The 23,617-nt window shown below is 41.2% G+C and overlaps 1 protein-coding gene across 5 annotated transcripts in view; it reads left to right on the top strand.

Annotated features, from left to right (window-relative positions):
• Positions 1–23,617, top strand: part of LOC136864269 (dnaJ homolog subfamily C member 5) — a 406,165-nt gene that overhangs the window by 131,069 nt on the left and 251,479 nt on the right. For all 5 annotated transcript variants that reach the window (XM_067141039.2, XM_067141037.2, XM_067141040.2 and 2 more), the window contains exon 4: positions 762–893. In XM_067141039.2, coding sequence (XP_066997140.1) covers positions 762–893 — 132 coding nt within the window. The remainder of the gene's footprint in view (positions 1–761; positions 894–23,617) is intronic.

The raw sequence follows: 23,617 nt of genomic DNA, 5'->3' as shown, positions 1-23,617 counted from the left end.
AAAACGGCGAGAGTGCGTGTGCATATGTGCATGTACACAAATTCAGTAGTGTAGTTGCCAGTGCTCTGAAAAGGCTGCTGTCATACCTCTGTAAAGAAAAGGTTGAGATTGATTTCTTCAATAAATGATATCAAGTGAAAGCCAGAAGTTAGGTTTAACAAGGACCACTCAAAAGGAGTGCTTGTTAATCTGGACAGCATGTTTTAGGAAAAGTTGTACTATATTTTATCTGCCAACTCTGAGAGAATGTTCAGCATACTTCATCTTAACTCTAAATTCACTGAATTTGATCCCATTACCTGGTCTTCTGTTGGGAACTACATTCCCAAAGAACAGTGCAGTGGATCCATTGGTCGTATTAATGGTACAGTGCAATGCATTGTTACCGTGACTTGGGTATACAACAAACTAACAGACTACAGACCTTGCACAAAAGAGCAAGAGCAATTCCTTCCACTGTTTGTCAGTGATCAATAAAGATCATGTTTAGTATTTGCAAAGGGAGCCCTTGCCACAAATAACTGACGTTCCACTCTGTCAGTGTTGTGTTCAATCATATGATGATGCAGCATGTAAATTACCTACTTCAAATTTTGGGGTTTTGTAATGTAACATTTAAATAATTCTCCTGCCTTCCTTCCATTATAAGGACATTTATTGTTTTGTTGTTTAAAAACATTAATATTATTAGATAGGACTTCAGTTAAAATTGTAAATGTGGTGTTTCCTGAAAACTTAAATAGGATATGGTTTTGTTTCAGGCCCTGATATTGTTTTGTGGCATTATAACTGGATGTTACCTATGTTGCTGTTTCTGTTGCTGTTGTAACTTCTGCTGTGGGAAGTGCAAGCCTCAGCCACCAGAAGAAACTGGCGATTACCACACCTTACATGTATGTACATTGTTTTGCCATTTGGCTTTTTGTTATGAAGTTCATTGTTTTTAATGACCACAGGTTTATAACATCTGTTATACAATTGCTCTGTAGAGAATAGTATGTATAAGTATGTCTCTTGTATTTTCTACTACGCGATCCAGTACAAAATTATTCAAATAACATATAAAGCTTTCTATACTATCCTGGGTGAATTGGGAAGAAGGTTTAATTACTGTTGTACTCTATTAAAGGGAACTTAATGCTCAGTCTCTTAACCACATGTAAAGAAAGCGTGAAGAATCAAGCAGACGCGCAGGAGCAATATTATGTCCATAAGAAATGAATCCATCAGATCTTAAAAAAAAAAAGTATGTTCATTTACCGTATTGAGACAGTAAGGTTTCATTCCATATTTAAATAGTTAGAACTTTATATTCAAAATATATCTCATGAGTTCTACTTGTCTTTAATTACTGTTGTATTGTATTTTCATTTTAGTGAACCATGTATCCTAGTGAGGCATTTGTAGAGAATTGCTGTGAGTCATGGCAACCATGTGTTCAGAGTTCATTTTATACACTCATCTTCATGGAAATATCAGCCTTTCAGGAAACCTTTGATATCTAGGAACACACATCAGTTAATGCTAAGTTTGGTCTGCATGAGGTTCGTTCACTTACTTTCAAGCATATTACTTGAAGTGGTCTTGAATTTTGGCAGCACTTTGTGGTTAGATAGTTTTAATCATGTTTTCTCCATACACATTGCAGAGTAGCAGTCTCATTCTTTGTATTACAGAAATGGATATTGACCTGCATGTCATGCTAGCTGCTAGATTATTAAACACTCAGGACAATTCATTGACATGAACAATTTGTCTTAAAACTGCCTCTGTTGCTTTCAGATGAACAAAAGAAACTCTACTTGCATCTTACATTCTGGATATCCCATATGTTACTATGGGGCATGAAAATGTTGATTCATTGGAAGGTTGTTCAGTATATACACTGAGTGGCCAAAAGTCATCGGAAGACTGAATGCAATGTTAATAAAGGGTTGCTCCTTCGTGAGCACTCAAAAAATGGCAGCAATACAGGGAGGCATCAATTGTACAAGATGTTGGAATTGTTCTGGAGGGATCTGGACCCACGCATCTTGCACTGCTACCCACAATTGGTCTTGTGTAGTTGATGCGGGGTTCATGCAGCGCACACCGTCATAGACAGGATCCCATAAATGCTCGATTGGATTAAAATAAGGGGATCTGGAAGGCCAATCCATGGTCGTAACTTCACTGAAGTGCTCCTCCAACCACCTGCATGCCACCACAGAGCGGTGACATGGCGCAATGTCCTGTTGAAACATGGCATCTCCATCAGGGTACTCTAGGGCCAGAAAGGGATGAAGATAGTCTGAAAGAATGTCCACATAACGTGCACCTGTCAGCGCTACCTGCAGCCGGACAGTGGGGCCTAATTGCGACCATGAGAACACTGCCCAGACCAGAACTGAGCTACCTCCCGCCTTGACACAACTTGATATAGATGTTGATTCCCATAGGGAACCTGAAATATTTGTCCCGAATGAGGAAATTTATAATACCAGTATAAATGGTCCGTTATTGGACATTATAAATTTTCCAGCTAACTCATACGTGGTTGACAGCCTTTCGCCCCAGTGTGCTATGTTGGGCTCATCAGTTGGTAAATAGCACACCCACCAAGACGCATGGCTAGTGCACACCGTGGAGGCCACTGCGTAGGCCAATTGGAGCCACCGCCAGTGCCAATGCACTATGAGCGACTTTGTCTCATTACCAAAAAACTGATGCCTTCTTGGCCATCAGATGATATAGATGTTGATTCCCATAAGGAACTTGAAATATTTATCTCTACGATATTGAAGGTTCACCCTTGACACTGTTGACCTTGGAAACCTGAATTCGCGTGTGATCTCCGCAATGCTATGACCATGTTCTGTGCACCAACGATTATCCCACATTCAAAGTCAGTTAACTCTCGACGTGTTGCCATCTTCACAACACTGGTGTCTGTGACAGACTGCTCAACTATGCCGCAGCTAGCTGCAATGCGCAGGGGTCATACACGGCACATTTTCTAATGGGACACCCCTTCCCTTGACACTTGGCCACTCTGCGTATAAAGACTCGCTTGTAGAGACCAAAAATGAAGAGTTCCTTTGTGTGTACTTGTGTTGATTGAAACCAGTAATACTGACTCTAAATTGCCTGTTCTCTTCAATTACTTTCTGGTTTTGTTTATTGTTAAGATTTGTGTTATAATGAACGCCTGCTTGATTTTGTACCATCAGGTAGGCTGTGTATATTAACGCCGTTAAATGTATAAAGCTGCTTCATTTTATGCAGCTGTGTACCCTAATAGCCATCCTTTTTGACAGGCTCGTACATTACTACGAATTCAGGAATTCTGTTAGGAATGTACGAGTTTTCCAAGGATTTTTCGATGATACAGACCACTATCTGATCTGTAGTGAACTAGGTATCTTTAGGCCTGGGATAGAAAAAGTGAAATCTGTCTGCAAACGAATAAGGGTAGAAAATCTCCAGGACGAGGAAATTGGAAGTACGTGGATATGATTAGTGAGAAGTTTCGAACAGTAGACAGTAAGCAGGATCAGGTTATAGAAAGAGAATGGGTGGCATACAGGGATGCTGTAGTAGAAACAGCAAGGGAATGCCTAGGAACAACTGTGTGTAAAGATGGGAAAAGACGAACATCTTGGTGGAATGATGAAGTGAGAGCACCTTGTAAGCATAAAAAGGAGGCGTATCAGAAATGGCTCCAAACAAGGGCTGAGGCAGACAGGGAATTGTATGTAGATGAAAGAAACAGAGCGAAAGAAATAGCTGTTGAATCCAAAAAGAATTTGTGGGAAAATTTTGGAAATAACCTGGAAAGGCTGGGTCGAGCAGGAGGGAAACCTTTCTGGACAGTAATAAAGAATCTTAGGGACGGAAAAAGTAAATGAACAGTGTTTAGAGTAATTCAGGTGAACTCATAATAGATCCCAGGGAATCACTGGAGAGGTGGAGGGAATATTTTGAACATCTTCTCAACGTAAAAGGAAATCTTCCTGGTGGTGTTGCGAACAGCCAAGCTCGTGGGGAGCAGGAAAATGATGTTGGTGAAATTACGCTTGAGGAAGTGGAAAGGATGGTAAATAAACTCCGTTGTCATAAAGAAGCAGGAATGGATGAAATTAGGCCTGAAATGGTGAAGTATAGTGGGAAGGCAGGGATGAAATGGCTACTTAGAGTAGTAAAATTAGCATGGAGTGTTGGTAAGGTGCCTTCAGATTGGACAAAAGCAGTAACTGCACCTATTAACAAGCAAGGGAACAGGAAGGATTGCAACAACTATCGAGGTATCTCATTGCTTAGTATACCAGGCAAAGTATTCATTGGCATCTTGGAAGGGAGGGTGCGGTCAGTAGTTGAGAGGAAGTTGGATGAAAACCAGCATGGTTTCAGACCACAGAGGGGCTGTCAGGATCAGATTTTTAGTATGCACCCGGTAATTGAAAAATGCTATGAGAGGAATAGGCAGCTGTGTTTGTTTCGTAGATCTAGAGAAAGCATATGATAGGGTACCGAGGGAAAGGATGTTTACCATACTGGAGGACTATGGAGTTAAAGGTAGATTATTAAAATCAATCAAAGGCATTTATGTGGACAATTGGGCTGCAGTGAGAATTGATGGTAGAATGAGTTCTTGGTTCAGGGTACGTACAGGGTTTAGACAAAGCTGTAATCTTTCACCTTTGCTGTTCGTAGTTTACATGGATCATCTGCTGAAAGATATAAAATGGCAGGGAGGGATTCAGTTAGGTGCAAATGTAGTAAGCAGTCTGGCCTATGCTGATGACTTGGTCTTACCCTTTACCTACCAAAATTAATTCAAACTGAATTTTACCCTACAATTGACTTTAAATGTTTGGTGCAGGAATAAGCGAGAAAATGGGATTTTATTATATTTCGATGCAGGGTCCTAAAATTAAGGGGCGTCCCAATTTTGGGACATTGGCAACTTATGATAGCAGAAGGTCACACTATTTTATTTATGCAAAATAACAGTTACGGTGCATTCATATGCACTCATTTATTGCTTCACAACATATTTACAAATTTTATTACTCTACATCTATTCACTGACGAATTTTATGAGCATAGGATGTACAAAATTTTGAGAAAGGATTTTCAAAGCATCGTAGAAAATGGATCACAAAGCAGAATTCTTCCACAAGAAATAAACCTTCAGCTCCAATGAAATGTGCAACAGGAGTTAGGCACTCAAATTTATGGCAGCTAACGTTCATTGGGTGTGGAATGTAACAAAGCATTTATCGTGCAGTGGCACATCGCAACGTACACAAACCCTTCTAGTCTTTTTCTTGCAATGTCTGCATCTTCTCTGAGTTGCAATCGGTGTAATGACGTGATTTCCTGTATGGAACCTAACTTCAGTGTTTACTCTGCCTCCTAGGAGTTTGCTGCTTTGAGGGCCTCTGTGTTTGAGTGTTGAATCTGATGTTTTAGAAGGATACGAAGCGCTTCTTCCATCGTACATCTAGCAGAGATTCATTATCTTCTTCGTTGGCAGTTTGGTATGCTCTCCAAGTATTTACTACTGTAACATCCAGCATCAGGGTAAAACGTGTCCACCACTATTTTTTGGAGCGAATTCTTGTTTGTAAACACCCAAACGCATCAAAGAACATTTTTCAAATACATGAGCAACAGACTTCCCATGTAAATTGTCAATGATATGACCAACTTCCCTTAGTGAGCAACTTTCTATAGTGTATCTCCCACCTGGGTGTAGCTACACTTTGAGTATGTTCTGATTGATCTGTGGGCTTACAGTTGGATGTCATCTCTGCTAAATGGCATATTTTCTGCCTTTTAGGCTGCTTTCTTGCTGCAGAAGGCGATTGTAGATAATCTAACTGTATTTCAGTTTCCTTTGTATTGGCATCGGTACGAAATACTTCTAAAGTTCCTGCTACATCACGTCTTTCAGTGTCCAAAAGTTCATTCTCTAGCACATCCTCCTCATCAGTTTCCTCGTTAGGATCAGGCGGTAAAATTATTACTGCGATATCGTCCACTTCCTGAGAATCATTTTCCAGCTCTTTGAGATAGCTTCTTATCTGTGGAACTGTCAGGCGTGTAGTATATGACATTGTATTTGCATAGAACGCAAGAAGTAACGCGAGGTGTTGTACTATAAAAGCAAGAATACATTATTATTGAATCAATATTCTCTAACTATGCTAATATAATGTACTAAAATCAGAGAAATGCACCATTGTAGGTGTTGAAGCATTCAACAATGAACCAATGTAAGTGCTACTGCTTTATACCATACATACATACATACATACATACATACATACATACATACATACATACATACATACATACATTATCATTATAGACTGTTATGCCTTTCAGGGTTCAGTCTGCAAGCCTCTGAGAATTTACTAAACGTCGCCACAGTCCTTGATTTGCAACTAGAGTTGTGGCCTCATTTAGTTCTATACCTCTTATCTTTAAATCGTTAGAAACTGAGTCTAACCACCGTCGTCTTGGTCTACCTCTACTTCTCTTACCCTCCATAGCAGAGTCCATTATTCTCCTAGGTAACCTATCCTCCTCCATTCGCCTCACATGACCCCACCACCGAAGCCGGTTTATGCGTACAGCTTCATCCATCGAGTTCATTCCTAAATTAGCCTTTATCTCCTCATTCCGAGTACCCTCCTGCCATTGTTCCCACCTGTTTGTACCAGCAATCATTCTTGCAACTTTCATGTCAGTTACTTCTAACTTATGAATAAGATATCCTGAGTCCACCCAGCTTTCGGTCCCGTAAAGCAAAGTTGGTCTGAAAACAGACCGATGTAAAGACAGTTTCGTCTGGGTGGGTGCTGACTTCCTTCTTACCGAATACTGCTGATAGCAACTGCGAGCTCACTGCATTAGCTTTACTACACCTTGATTCAATCTCACTTACTATATTACCATCCTGGGAGAACACAACCTAAATACTTGAAATTATCGACCTGTTCTAGCTTTGTATCACCAATCCGACATTCAGTTCTGTTGAATTCCTTACCTACTGACATCAATGTAGTCTTCGAGAGGCTAATTTTCATACCATACTCATTGCACCTATTTTCAAGTTCCAAGATATTAGATTGCAGGCTTTCGGCACAGTCTGCAATTAAGACCAAGTCATCAGCATAGGCCAAACTACTTACTACATTTCCACCTAACTGAATCCCTCCCTGCCATTTTATACCTTTCAGCAGATGATCCATGTAAACTACGAACAGCAAAGGTGGAAGATTACAGCCTTGTCTAACCCCTGTAATGCCCCCATTTTTCCCGAGCTAAGCCCAGCCATCGAGCGAGGAATCCCAAGGTGGACCGTTCGATCGTTGGCTATCACTTTCTAGAGGCATTTAAGGGTTGTTAAGGATTGATGACCAAGCAGGATAAAAAGAAATATTAAAACAACACTCTGACATTTATTCACATAAGCAGACAAATAACAAAATATTCTTGATGATATTTTCCTTTTTACATAACAGAGCTTTCATAATATCGGATTTCTTCCTCGATTTAGAGTGACACGTATTCATATCTCCAGCTCTACTGTGCTGTAAATGAAACCAAAGAAGTAATTAGGCCACTTGCCTTTTTACACCAAACATTTGACTGAAAGAATTAAATAAACATGTGTTCAAAGTTTCGCCAATTTAAAGTATTCTCAACACGTGGTTTCTTTACGATGTACACAACTGAATTAGTCATTTATAGTATTTAATGTTGATTAATGACACCAACATGAACTTCAGTAGCAAAGAAAAACTGTTTCCAAAATTCTCAAAATTAATTAATTATTATCTTGATTATTATTATTATTATTTTATCATTCAATTAACCTGTTTCATTGTCACACGATCGTGTTCTTATTAATTCTCCACCGCATCATTTACCTAATGATCATCATTAGCATTTCAGAGTAATAATTTTTAATTAATTATTAATGACTTATTTTCACAATGTTTCAAAGCAATCATGTGGCTAACAAATTTCTACCTTTGATCTTTGCATTTCATTTCTATTCAAATTAATCTTAAAGTATTTCAGATTTTTAGAAATTTACATTACCAACGTGTGAGCTAGTTAAATAAATTCTGTTTACAAATCGAGTGCCTTCACAAAGTAACGAGATGATCTTTCCTTTTAAATCTCGCTAATTAAAAAAAATTAAATTCCTTCCTAGTCTTCCTTGACTTAATTTAATTAAACTTTCCCTTAAGGGCATGAAATTATTTCTTAAGGCAACGCACAACGACGAATGTGATCCGCGTCACAGCGAGTGCGCGACCAGATCAAAATTAAATGAAATCAACATGGCACAAGAGAAATATACACATTTACACACACACATTCACACTTAGGGGAACACGTTTTTATGTACACTATTTACATCGAATCCTGATTTGGCAAATTTATTTATGATTTTTATCGATGGTCGGCGTAATGTCTAGCAGAATAATCCGTGTACAGAAATTCTCCTACATTTATGGTGGCTAGTGATCGAAGTCATGGGTATCACTTGGTAGAAACATATTTCACATATCAGCGCAAGTTCATCTAATTCATGAGATTATAATGGAAGATTCTAGTAAAATCCACAAGCACTACCATCATGTGGGCTACAGGTTGAATTTACCGCAAGCGTGAGCCTTACTCGCATTATTTTTACTTCCTACCTGTGAAATACACTCGCAAACACGTGCTCCGCTAATTATAATCTATCTTGCGCTCCAAATACACAAGAATAAATCAATATCACCACTAATTCATCATTTACTCAATTATGCAACAAATATCCCTCAGGATAGGCCATATTCCAGACCCTTCATGAACAGAGCACATTCCATCACACATTTAGGAACTCTACAGTAGTTTTATGGCTCACGAGCGTTTACATCTGTTTTACCCGATCTTTAGTCAATATTATTATTATTTAAGTGATTATTACATCTACTGATTCTCCTGGAATGTCGTAAAATTAGATGACTTCATCATAAAAACAACAAGTGATTTTAAAAGACACTAGGTTCGACCCTATTCACTCAAAATGTACACGCAAATTTTCCGTCCGGTAACTCTCAATATTACAAAGAAAGTAGATTTATCGTGTGGTCAGTGATTATTAAATTTAAGCTCCTTAAGCATGGGAAGTCATTCAAAGACAACCTACATGTCTACTCTAATAGATTCCAAAATCTCATTCACACGTACCTAGTCTACCACGACACCTTAAGAAGTAGGAAAATGAAATATTTCTAACTACAGCAAACTGATAGATCTACGACTTAAGAAGAAAGACCTCTAGTTGTACAAAAGATAAGACAGATAAATTAAATTAAAAAGGTACTCAAGTTTTTGTAGAGTTCGATTCCCGTCGACAGCCAGTTATTTCAGCATACTCCGGCCAGTCTCCTTCCCATTACCAGAGACGCCTTACATTTTTACAGCTCCATGGAGGCTCTGCGATAGGTGTCCCTCGATGAAATGATGTTGGTAATTGCGGAATTCTTCATCTTGAGATGTTCAATTCCAAGACGTCTTCCGTTGATTGCTGGTCACAAGCTGTAACTGAGATGACAAAATTAAGTATTTTTGCACAAGCACACGCAGAATATAAACAGCTCGTCTACACTGTCACACTTAACTTGGCTCCTAGGCGTTTTTATTCCACAGAATTCACTAATTATCAGACTAAATTCTGGTAGAACGGACGTCGACTTGACTTGAAAATTTTCTCTCCACGTGGTCCGGTAATGTGATGTCTCACGCAGCGAACAAGCATTAAGAAGAGCATAAAGAGCATTAAGCATTAAGAGAGCGATTCACCCGAAGCAAAGCCTTTTATCTAATTAGTCCAGGGAGGTGTGTTCTTCAGCGAGAACGGTAATTGGCTGATGATCTCCTTTAATTTGCGCAGACTATTCCAGAAACAAGCTGGGTCGCGCGTGCGAAGGCAGTCACGTGGTTTGCTATAACCTTGGCACAGTCTCGCCGATGACGTATCGCACCCCTCTGAACGACAAAAAAAACTCGTTCTCGGCTCGCCACGACTTCCCAAGTGATGTGTTGCGGCTTCAAGCAGACAATAAAATTTTTGCTTTCCACTTGTTAAAATATTCGTAAGATCGCCAATTTTCACGGGGACAGTAAGTACCCTGAACCAAGAACTCATTCTACCATCAATTCTCACTGAAGCCCAATTGTCAACGTAAATACCTTTGATTGATTTTAATAATCTACCATTAATTCCATAGTCCCCCAGTATAGTGAACATCTTTTCCCTCGGTACCCTGTCATGTGCTTTCTCTAAATCTACGAGACATTCCTCTCGTAGCATTTTTCAATTACCTGGCGCATACTGAAAATCTGATCCTGACAGCCTCTCTGTGGTCTGAAACCACACTGGTTTTCATCCAACTTCCTCTCAACGACTCATCGCACCCTCCCTTATAAGATGCCAGTGAATACTTTGCCTGGTATACTAATCAATGAGATACCTCGATAGTTGTTGCAATCCTTCCTCTTCCCTTGCTTATAGATTGGCGCAATTACTGCTTTTGTCCAATTTGAAGGTACCTTACCAACACTCCACGCTAATTTTACTACTCTATGAAGCCATTTCATCCCTGCCTTCCCACTATACTTCACCATTTCAGGTCTAATTTAATCTCTTCCTGCTGCCTTATGACAATGGAGTTTATTTATCATCCTTTCCACTTCCTCAACCATAATTTCACCAACATCATTTTCCTCCTCCCTATGAGCTTGGCTGTTTGCAACACCACCAGGATGATTTCCTTTTACATTGAGATGATGATCAAAATATTCCCTCTACCTCTCCAGTGATTCCCTGGGATCTATTATAAGTTCACCTGAATTACTCTAAACACTGTTCATTTCCTTTTTCCGTCCCTAAGATTCTTTATTACTGTCCAGAATGGTTTCCCTGCTGCTTGACCTAGCCTTTCCAGGTTGTTACCAAAATCTTCCCGTGACTTCTTTTTGGATTCAACAACTATTTCTTTCGCTCTGTTTCTTTCATCTACGTACAAATCCTCGTCTGCCTCGGCCCTTGTTTGGAGCCATTTCTGATAAGCCTTCTTTGTACGTTTACAGGCTGCTCTCACTTCATCATTCCACCAAGATGTTCGCCTTTTCCCATCTTTACACACAGTTGTTCATAGGCATTCCCTTGCTCTTTCTACTACAGCATCCCTGTATGCCACCCATTCACTTTCTATATCCTGAACCTGTGTCTACTCTTCGAAACTTCTCACTATTCATATCCATGTACTTCTAATTTCCTTGCCCTTATTCGTTTGCAGACAGATTTCACTTTCTCTACCCTAGGCCTAGAGATACTTAGTTCACTACAGATCAGATAGTGGTCTATATCATCGGAAAATCCGAGAAAAACTCGTACATTCCTAACAGATTTCCTGAATTCAAGGTCTGTTAAGATATAGTTATTATGGATCTGGTACCCCTAGCCTCCCATATATAGTGGTGAATAGCCTTATGCTTGAAGAATGTATTCGTAACAGCTAAACCCATACTAACACAAGTCCAGCAAACGCTTCCCATCCCATTAGCTTCCATATCTTCCCCACATTTACCAATCACCCTTTCGTATTCTTCAGTTCTATTCCCAACTCTCGCATTGAAATCGCCCATTAGCACTATTCTATCCTTGCTGTTGACCCTGACCACAATGTCACTCAATGCTTCATAAAACTTGTCAACTTCATCATCATCTGCACCCTCACATGGTGAATACACGGACACAATTCTTGTCCTAATTCCTCCAACTGACAAATCTTCCAAAATCATTCGCTCATTTATGTGCCTAACAGAAACTATGTTGCGTGCAATGGTATTCCTGATAGAGCCCTACCCCAGACTCTTCCCTTCCCTTTCTAACACCCGTCAAGTACACTTTATAATCTCCTATCTCTTCCTCATTATCTCCCCTTACCCGAATATCACTTACTCCTAGCACATCCAGATGCATCCTCTTTGCTGACTCGGCCAGTTCTGCCTTCTTTCTTCCATATGCCCCATTAATATTGATAGCTCCCCATCGAATTCCATTTCGTTCGCTAAGTTGTTTCCAAGGAGTCCCTCGCCTGTCAAATGGGAGTGGGACTCCATTACTCCCATAGGTCCGAGGCTTGCTTAAAATGTTCTGAGCTCGGCAAATTCATGAAGCAGGACCCTACTTGCACGTAGTCCAAGTGAGGATCTCTCCTCTAACGGGTTATGGACCACTGATCGATTGTATAGTCCTAGCCGCCTGAGCACAAGGAAGGCCATGACTCAGAATATGTCCGAGATGCCCACTCCCATTCCATAGCAACCGGTATCCCGACTCTCAGGACCACTTACTAGGCCACTCAGTTGTTGCCCATGGTTCACGAACTAGGACGTGACTACAGTAACCCACAAACATGAACCATACCAGTGTCCCAGAAATGGGACGGCATGAAGAAACCTATGTGATTCTTACCTGTATAATAATAACAACGGGCAGCTGATGCACCATTTGCACTCTGGAAACTTAGAAACTATAACGTTGATACCGTAATGAGCTTCAGAAATTCAATCTAAGGAAATATGCTCAGCTTCAAAAATCAGTTGCAGAACCTAACAAGGACACATGTAGATAGAACACTCATGGTGGAAGAGTATGAAACTTAACATAATGCTCTTTTGTTTTCTAGTGCAACATCAAAGAGTTTGAACAATGTGACAGAAAGAAATACCCCTAACTTTGTAAGCAGTGTTTAGAATATTGGCTGATAATGGGTTAATGGCAGATTATGCCGAAAGTCTGTAGTCTAATATCTTGGAACTTGAAAATAGGTGCAATGAGTATGGTATGAAAATTAACCTTTCGTAGACAAAATTGATGTCAGTAGGTAAGAAATTCAACAGAATTGAATGTCAGATTGGTGATACAAAGCTAGAACAGGTAGATAATTTCAAGTATTTAGGTTGTGTGTTCTCCCAGGATGGTAATATAGTAAGTGAGATTGAATCAAGGTGTAGTAAAGCTAATGCAGTGAGCTTGCAGTTGCGATCAACAGTATTCTGTAAGAAGGAAGTCAGCTCCCAGACGAAACTATCTTTACATCGCTCTGTTTTCAGACCAACTTCGCTTTACGAGAGCGAAAGCTGGGTGGACTCAGGATGTCTTATAAGTTGGAAGTAACACACATGAAAGTAGCGAGAATGATTGTTGGTACAAACAGGTGGGAACTGTGGCAGGAGGGTACTCAGGATGAGGAGATAAAGGCTCGTTTAGGAATGAAATCGATGGATGAAGCTGTACTCATAAACTGGCTTCGCTCTTGGGGTCATGTGAGGCGAATGGAGGAGGATAGGTTACCTAGGAGAATAATGGACTCTGTTATGTAGGGTAAGAGATGTAGAGGGAGACCAAGATGGCGATTGTTAGGCTCAGTTCCTAAGAGGTAAAGAACTAAATGAGGCCACAGCACTAGTTGCAAATAGAAGATTGTTGTGACGTTTAGTAAATTCACAGAGGCTTGCAGACTGAACGCTGAAAGGCATAACAGTCTACAATGATAATGTATGTAATGTATGTATTCTTATGTACAAAAAACTATATTTACAGAGAAAACCAAGATACATTAAAATATTTCTTCTTCTCCTCACCTCCTCCTTTTGCCTCTCTGCATCGGGCCTTCCAACCATCCTTGGGACTCTGTTCTGTCTTTGCCAGACGCCTGACTTCATTTGAGTCTTTTTTTTCCTCGGTACTTCGCAGTTTCATTGATGTTCTGATCCCATTTCAACCATGGACGTTCCTTTCTTCTAGGTCCCTCATGTCAAACACTTGCTTAGATTTCTTTTCAGCATCCAGATGGACCAGGTGACCAAACCATTTGAGTCACTTAAGTCAATATCATCCACTACAGATGTTAACCTAAGCTCTCCTCTTACAGCTTTGTTCCGTATTCTATCTCTTGTTGACAACTCAACATTAGGTATTTCTGAGCTTGTTGCTCTGCGGGCGTGCTTCTTTCCTCTATTCTCTGAACCATACAATGGAGAGGAACACAGTCTTATAGATCTGGTGCTTGGTCTTCTGTGACACTTCTTTCTTGCTGTCTAAGCTCTGACTGAGCTGGTAATAGATGACGTTGGTTTTCTGACTTCTGTTAATGCCGTATTTACTTGTGTATTAGACCCCCTCGCATATTGGATACCCCCCACCCCAGTGGCTTTTCGAAACAGAGGAAATGAAAAGAAAATCTCGCATACAACTTAATTCGTCCGAGAAGAACTGCGTTTCTGCTTCGAAGGGGGGTACAGGTCTTACTGCAGCTCTTGATGACATCGCACAAATTTGTGAATAGTTTCATCCGTACAACCTACGCAATGAAAATACGCATCAAAGTCATGCGCTACATCTGCGTTTCTAGTTATGAAATGTCCACCTCCGTAGTGTAGGCCTACTGCAGCTCTGATGACGTCGCACATATAGGTGAATTGTTTCATATCCGATCTGCGCATTGCAAGCACACATCAGTCATGTATATATGTTTGCAGTTAAGAATGTCCGCCATTGTAATAGCACAATTAGCTGCCGTTCTCGGGAGCCTGAGTTCGATTCCCAGTACCATATTGCATACCTGCCAAGTATTCTGGTTTTTCCGTAAAATGTATGGATTTTGAGTGTGTTTTACGGTTGTACAGATGAACGTTATTGTATGGATTTTGAATATCCGCGCTTGGTTTCGCTTTCTGCCTTCAAATCGGATTTGTTTGACTTTCGCTAGTAGCTGGTAATACGAGATGCAGTGTTTGAAGTTCTACCAGTAAATGTACCGATAATCGCTGTGGTTTTGTCACCTGTTCTACCTCAACTGCTACTTCATTCAGTGAGATTTTCCCTAACAATTCGCAGGCTGTGATTTTGAAGAAAAGAAATTCGTGAAAAGTAGCAGGTTGTGAATTTATATACAACAACTTTAGTAGCTGCGTCGTGCTTTGTAGTAGCTGAAAGGCTTTGTCTGTGTGCGTGTGTAACGTTGGCGGTAGTTCTGAAACTCATAGAATTGTGTGACGAATTTCTAAGCGATTTAGTATTTTTAATGGTGCTCGTAATGAGTTCAACTAAGAAACGATGTTATCCGTTTTTTCGGGATTCATATTCTGCTTAATTTCCTCGTTTTATACGATCACGGAAAGTGTTCTCAGTGTTAAGTGAAACAGATGAACACTCGTCAAGATGCAACTTTGCGTAAGTATTTAATTTCAGGGGTCATCATAACATATACAGTAAATCCTCGATGCATCATTTTTCAGGGGGCAGGGGGGAAAATGACGACGGATGCAGGAAACCTATAAATGCGAGCAACATAAAAAATAGGGGGAAAGCAAAATTATATAATACGGGTACTGTATTAGGACATTCATTATGTAATTATTATTATTATTATTATTATTATTATTATTATTATTATTATTATTATTATTATTGTTATTATTATTATTATTATTTTTTCTGGCTCCATGGTGAAATGGTTAGCATGCTGGCCTTTGGTCACAGGGGTTCCGGGTTTGATTCCCAGCAGGGTCAGGAATTTTAACCATCATTGGTTAATTTCACCGGCACGAGGGCTGGGTGTATGTGTCATCTTCATCATTTCATCCTCATCACGATGCGCGGGTCACCTACGGGTGTCAAATCAAAAGACCTGCACCTGGCAAGCCGAACATGTCCTCGGACACTCCCGGCACTAAAAGCGTAGAGGCGTGCGGCTATGAGCTTGCATCCGGGAGATAGTAGGTTCGAATCCCACTATCGGCAGTCCTGAAGATGGTTTTCCGTGGTTTCCCATTTTCACACCAGGCAAATGCCGCTTCCTTCCAACTCCTAGGCCTTTCCTATCCCATCGTCGCCATAAGACCTATCTGTGTCGGTGCGACGTAAAGCCCCTAGCAAAAAAAATATTATTATTATTATTATTATTATTATTATTATTATAAAAACAATAATAATGGCGTGGCCTCTGGAGCCGGGTGCAGTTCTTTCGAGTTGTCGCTTGATAGGCGATCTACGCGCATATGACAATACGGCCCTACCTAAGATGAATTCTAATGTTTAATTCGGCAAACAGACGGCCCCCGAACCATTGGAATTAACCAAGAAAAGTTAAAATCCTCCACCGAATCGAGACCCCTTGAACCAAAGGCCAACACGTGTAAACATTTAGCTCATATTATACATACCGGTATCAAAATATTGCAACCATGATATAGGCCTACGAGTTGAAAATAAAAAGCGTGACTTTTACGCTGTTTCGTTTCACATTTCTTTACACATTTCGTAATAATTGAAAACCTTAAAGTCCAGTTCTCTTATTGCAAATTAAAGTTATACATGCATATTACAGCAATAACCCGTATTATAGGAAAAGATTCTGTAGATCTTTTGCGAACGATATGTTAGATGCCCAACACGGTGCGGTTCCTGCAGCTCAGCTCAGACGATGTCGCAGAGGTTAGAAATTCAACGCAGCGCGTCTCTTACAATGTCACAGTGGCCTGTACGAAGCTGCCAATTTTCTGCGCGATTTTCTCTTTTCTTCAACGAAGTTGGCAGCTCTAGCCATCCTATACTAACACAGAAAATGGAAAATGGTGGGAAATTTGAGTTTTGTGCTGTAACGTTTTAATTCTTGTAAAGAAGAATACTTCTAGTGGTCGATTAGTGGGCCGAGGAAAACCGTTGGCACCAGGAGGCTCGTAGTGAGGTTGTGCGTGAATAACCTGCGCACAGCACTCCAGCCTACAAGATCCTTGTTCTGCGGATATCCGTGCAAGGCTCTACCAATAGCACCCCACACCATAGGGCCTTGAGTTGCCGCTGTGTGTTGTGTGTGAATGCAGTCAACATGATGCCTGTCCCCTCTGCCTGCGGCGAACCAAAATGCGGCCATCATTTTCAAACAAACAGAACCTGGATTCATCCGAAAGACACTATCTGCTGCCATTCCTATCCCCATTGACGTCATTCCATACACCATTGCAGTCTAGCATGTTTATGCACATTAGTCAAAGGTAGGTGGAGAAGTGTATTATGTGCTGGTAACTCAGACCGTAATAAATGGTGGCGGACTGTCGCTCCTGATAGTGTACGGTGTGTTACACTGTTCCACTGTTGTGCCAGAGCTGAGGAGGATGCAGATCTGTCCTGCAATGCCATTCGGATGGGGTGTCAATCTTCTCGGGGGGTTCTGGGTGGTGCAACCAGACCCATCTTGTTGTGTTCTACGGCCTTTTGTGAACCGTTCTGTACACACCCGTTGCACTGCCGACACACTTCGTCCCACACGAGCAGCAATTTCCTGTATGGATCTATCACATTCTCATGCCAGTAATGCGCCCTCTTTCAAACTCGCTCATTTGACGGTACGGTTCTCGCATATGTCTGTGAGGCATCCTCCATATCTGCTCAAGTCACACTGATTAATTACCTTAGTTTTATAGTGAAAATGAGAGCCACAGGCACATTTTACAAGTTGGTGGTGGCGTGACGAGATATCAATGTGGACCTTGAACCTGAGGGCTGACATGGTTAAAATCATAATCATTTCTTCAGAATATACTAATGCACATGGCCTGTATATGTGAACTTCCTCCTATCTGTAGTTTTTCAAGTTTTTCTGGTTTGTATGTATGAACATGCGTGTATGTTTGAGCATCAGTAAGTGCTCAATAAGTCAGTTATGTCTCTTTAATAATTTTTGTACAGTTGTTCTTATGCATACTGTGCAAGCAACTGTTATTCCACACTCGCACATACTTTCTTTCTCTTTCTCTCTCTCTCTCTCTCTCTCTCTCTCTCTCACTCGAAATTGGATACATGTCTATATGATTTCTTTTTCTTTCCAAATAGTCCATTCTACTGCCTCCCTTCCAATCGAAATGCCTTGTATAATGGCATTTTGGCGAACTATTCATGATTCCAACGGAATAAAAAACTGCTGCTGCCATCACCACTTGCATCTTTCCAGAGCAAATCATCTTCACTCCTCTCTGTGTTTTGAGATTCCTGTTTTCTCAAAATACTATTCTCAGCTTTCTCCAAAGAAATTACTTCCAAACGTGCAGTATCCCGTGGAAAAAATTTCAACCAATGTTCTCTGAATCTTGCCTTGTGGAGTAAGCTTGCGCATCGTTTCTACCGGGCAATCCTGATATAATTTTCATCTGTAGCCCTTCAAAGGCTTATTTACAGAATCACCCAAAGTTTGAAATTTGGAGAGGTCAGTCCACAGGGAATCTCTACCAGGTAATTTTCATAGTTTCCATGAACTTGACATAGTTCAAGTAGCCATGATGGCTGTCCAGCAAGAGAAGAGCCAGGCATCGAAGGAGAAATCCATGTTGATTTCCCCAAACCGTTCGTATCCAATCGTGTACAAATAATGTGTCCAGCCACCCCTTCTCTTGTACATGAACAAGGATCCCTCGTGGAAATTTAACTTTAGGCTCTTTTTTTTTTTTTTAGAACCATGTACGTTGGAAGTATTCTACTGTCAGATGTTACTCCAAGCATTACTGTGCATTGCTGTTTCTTGCATTCAGTCATTTGTACAGACACACTTGTTTTGGCTTTCACATTGACTTTTAGACTTAGTGGCATATTGCTCAGTTGCAATTCAGCTTGCAAGGTGAAAGGATGTAGCGCTGAGTGCATGAAAAGTATAGGAGTGTGCTAACATGGGAGTTTCAATTGATCATACAGGTGTGCTGTAGGCAGATGGCAGGGCAGATGGAAAGTGAAATCAACTCAAATGGTGAAAAACAGTTTCAACATCACGCAAATAGTATTTTCATTAGTGGCGGTGATGGTGCTACTAGTGATCGGTAGAGTGGAGCTAAACCCTGGCCCTGGGCTGTCATGGGAAGATACTCAGAAGCTCAAGGAGGCCATGCAAGAATGCCAAGCGGAGAAAACCAAGGAAATGTTAACGGAACAAAAAAAAATGAATTCAAGGATTTGAAGAACTTCATATAAACAGAACTCTAGGATATCAAAGAGAGCGTACTGCAGAACAAAACGAGATAGATGAAATGAGGACGAAAGTCCTGGAGCTAGAAGAAAGGGTACCGGGGTAGTTGGCCGTGCGGTTAGGAGCGCGCAGCTGTAAGCTTGCATTCGGGAAATGGTGGGTTCGAACCCCACTGTCGGCAGCCCTGAAAATGGTTTTCCGTGGTTTCTCCATTTTCACACCAGGCAAATGCTGGGGCTGTACCTTAAGGCCACGGCCGTTTCCTGCCCATTCCTAGGCCTTTCCTGTCCCATCATCGCCATAAGACCTATCTCTGTCGGTGCGACATAAAGCAAAAAAAAAAAAAAAAAAAACGGCTAAGGAACCTCGAAGGAAAGGAAAAGACACAAGTGAAGGAAGATAGGAAGAGAAACGTAATAATCTACGGGCTGGTAGAAACAGAAACAGAGAACTTTAATATGTTAGACAGAATACTTTCTTTCTTTCTTTCTTTCTTTCTTTCTTTCTTCCTTTCTTTCTTTCTTTCTTTCTTTAATCAGGGAGAATTTGAAGGTCGAGTGCAACGAGAGTGATATCGATAGTACCTTTAGATTAGGAAGGAATATGGGAAGAAGACCAGTGAAAGTATGTATGGTATCTAGTTTGAAGGTTCGAAAATTTTGGAAAGTGCGAAGAGCTTGAAGGGCACAAAAATATGGATTGAAAAAGAATTGGATCAAGGAGAAATGGAAAGTATGCGAACATTAAGTTTTCATCAGGGGAAGGCGTGGCATTCAGGGCTAAAAGCATTTATCCGTGGAAACAGGCTTATAACAGTGGGCAATTCGTGGAGCAGGATATGGACTGTGTCAGCTCCGCGAGCTGGAGCATTGCCCTGATGTGTCCGCTATAAGGAAGGCCGGCGGTCTAGCAAGTGAAGACAGTAGATCCGAGTCAGCAGCTGTGTGAGGCAATCAACAAAACACGGACAGTGAACTGGATGACGCGGTGCTCGAAAACAGGCATCAACAACCCATGAAATCAACTCATGAAGAAGAGGTGGTCCCTAGGAGGCAAGACAACCCAGAGAGAAAAGAAGAAAAGAAACGTAAGCCAGCGTTAAATTTGAAAGACATTTGGGCTAAAAAAGGGTTGACAAGGTCTGAGGAAGCTAGAGGGTTGGAAGAGGAAATAGTTAGCTCTCCAAGTGGATCCATTATACAGTTAGAAAAAGCATGAATGACAAGAAGTAAGGCCTTGGCGTCATCAGATATACCCACGAACAAATAACTAGACTGGGTCGTGGGATTAATAAATATCGAGGGTATATTGAGCAAACTGGGAAATGATGGATTTATAGATCTAATGCGAGATAGTGAGTTTATTGGGGTAGTAGAGACTTGGTTGCCACCTGGCCCATAATGTACAAATAGCGAGTTTTAAGGTCTGGAGTAGAATGAAACATAAAACGAGTCTGAAAGGGCATTACCCGGGAGGGATATCAGTGATCGTAAAAGACGAAATATGCAAGCAGGTAGAGCTGTGGGAATCGGGATGTGAGGAAATGATTTGGGTAAAAGTAAAGAAACGAAACCAGAGTGGGAGGGAGATTGTCATTGGTTTTGGTTACAACCATCCATTGGGGTCCCCTTTTGAGAAGAAAAACTTCTTTGAAGAGCTTATTGATGTTGTAAACCAGATTAAATTAGGAAATGAAGAAGCAGGAATAATTATAATGCGTGATTTCAATGCAAGGGTTGGCATAAATAATCCATTATATGACAAAGAAATTGATGAAATATTAATAGAAAGGAGAAGCAAAGACAAAGAGTGTAACAAAAATGGAGTGAAACTACTGGAAATGTGTGCGGTAGAGGAATTGTACATTTTGAATGGGGTCTGGTCGGGGGACGAATCAGGTAACATACGTAGTCGAGTCAGGAGGGAGTGTTATAGACTTGGTGTTGGCATATAGGGAGGCTTTAACTTATGTTAAGGACATTCAGGTAAAAAATTGGACAGTGTCTCATCATTTCCCAGTTGCTATTCGATTACTGAGAGAGAAGAGGCTCATCTATTGAGAACATGTAGGGGAACTAATGCACTGAGAACTAAATATTTTGGTGATGAATATAAATTAAAAGTAGAATGTGGCAGAAGGAGATGAAAAGAGATTAGCACCACTAGTAGGTGGTAGTAGGCAACTCGATGCACTGGAGTGACTGGGACCGAATTGATAGAATTGATAGAATTACTTACAACACCATGGAACATCAGGAGGAGAAGGATACGCTACGGCAGAAGAAAAAGTACAAACGCGTAAGTGGCAATATGAGGACGAGGGATCCGATCGACAGAGTGGATACTGCCCGGACAGTCGTTAATTTATCTAACCGTTGTTTAACAGAAGATGAAACTACTGTTCTTGCAAAAAGGAGGCAATTTTGCTGTTACACCGGCGACCATCCCAATAGAAGATATCATTTCCAACATAGAATCAGGAATACGTCAGTTGCCACCAGAGGTTTCCGAGGAAATACGTCACGACTGTTCCAAGATACTCTGCAAGGCCAAGTTACCAAAACGTAATCTTCGCAAGAAGGAGGGGCTTGCACTAAAGAATTTAAAAGCCGACGAAAGTATTATCGTATTAGCAGCTGACAAAGGTAATGCTACTGTTATCTTGAACACCGTGGATTATGAACATAAGATCAAAGAACTTCTTGATCCATCGATCTACAAAAAACTTCCCCGTGATCCGACTATGAGTATCCTACGCAAGACCAATACTCTAATTAAGAAATCTTCTATTTCACCAGAAGAACAGAAGAAGCTGAAGAAATCAGAAGCCTTGTGTCCAAGACTATATGGTCTTCCTAAGGTCCATAAGTCAGACGTCCCTCTTCGTTCCATCGTTAGTACCATTGGATCTCCAACTTATGAAGTCGCAAAATATTTAAGCAATTTACTGAAACCTTACGTAGGGACCAAGGACTCACACATCAGAGACTCGGCCCATTTCATAAACAGATTGCGACACTTGAGAGTACAACCGGGGGATATACTCGTTAGCTTTGACGTCGTCTCGCTGTTCACTATGGTACCAATCAAGGATACTCTCCAACGTATTCAACATCTCTTTGAAGAGGAGACAACAGTTTTATTTGAACATGTACTTACGACGACATTTTTCCAATGGAAACATGAATTTTATGAACAGACTGACGGTGTTGCCATGGGACACAGCCCTGTTACTGCTAATTTTTATATGGAGTTCTTTGAAGAGGAAGCCCTGCAGACTGCTGTAAATAAACCCAGCTGTTGGTTCCGCTTTGTGGATGACACTTTTGTAATATGGGGACATGGAGAGGAGGCACTTGACGGTTTTCTTACACATCTGAACAGTATTCATCCTCGTATACAATTCACTGTGGAGAAGGAAAAGGTTGGAGAATTAGCTTTCCTGGACGTGGTGGTGAAGTGGAAGAATGACGGATCCCTAGGGCATCAAGTATACCGAAAACCAACACACACAGACCGATACTTAAACAAAAATTCGTATCACCATCCTGGCCAGAAGCGCGCCATGATGAAGACTTTGGTGGATCGTGCCCTTCGTGTCTGTGAACCAGAGTACATCGAGAAGGAACTACGGCACCTTGATCTAGCCTTACAAAGCAATGGCTACACGGTACAAGAGGTCGGGAGGGCACTCCACCCCAGAAGACAGCCAGCGAATAGTAAGCGAGAAGAACCCAGGAAGAAAGGTATCGCTTATTTGCCGTATATACGGGACGTCACGGATCGAATTGGAAGGCTCCTTGAACGTCACAAAGTTAAAACCATTTTTCAGTCAACCCAACAGCTACGAAACATGTTACATTCTGCCAAAGATCCACGTGACCCTCTAACATCTACTGGGGTCTATAGGATACCGTGCAGCTGTGGAGCTGTTTATATTGGCACGACTGGCAGAAGTGTCAATACTCGCCTGACGGAGCACAAAGGGAATTGTCGCCTGGGGCAATACGACAAATCAGCAGTAGCAGAGCATGCACTGCTTGACGGAAAGCATGAGATCCGTTACGAAGATACTGACATACTGGCCACAACATCCCACTTTCACGCCCGTCTCTACAGGGAAGCAATCGAAATACATAAACATCCGGATAACTTTAATAGAAAGGAGGAAGGACTGAAACTCAGCAAGGCCTGGTACACCCCTTTATATAACGTACGGCCGAAGTTTACTAAGATCAGGGACATTGCAGTCAACCAACCAGAGGATCCATTGCTCGGCACGACCCAATCGGAGGTCGTGCACTCCGGGATCCAATCAGAAGACATACTTCTTGGAGCGACCCAGTCAGAATCCATGCCCGGCGCGAACCAATCAGAGGTCGTGTGCTCAGATAGCCAACCAAACGTCAGGCTGCTCGGCGCGACCCAATCGGAGGTCGTGCTTTCAGATAGTCAATCAGATGTCGAATTGCACAGCGCGAACCAATTGGAGGCCACACACTTAACATATAAATACAGCTGCTTCCCAAACAACTTTC

This window comes from Anabrus simplex, chromosome 2 (assembly GCF_040414725.1).
Source record: "Anabrus simplex isolate iqAnaSimp1 chromosome 2, ASM4041472v1, whole genome shotgun sequence".
Classification (NCBI taxonomy): domain Eukaryota; kingdom Metazoa; phylum Arthropoda; class Insecta; order Orthoptera; family Tettigoniidae; genus Anabrus; species Anabrus simplex.
This window is presented reverse-complemented; position numbering and strand designations above follow the sequence as displayed.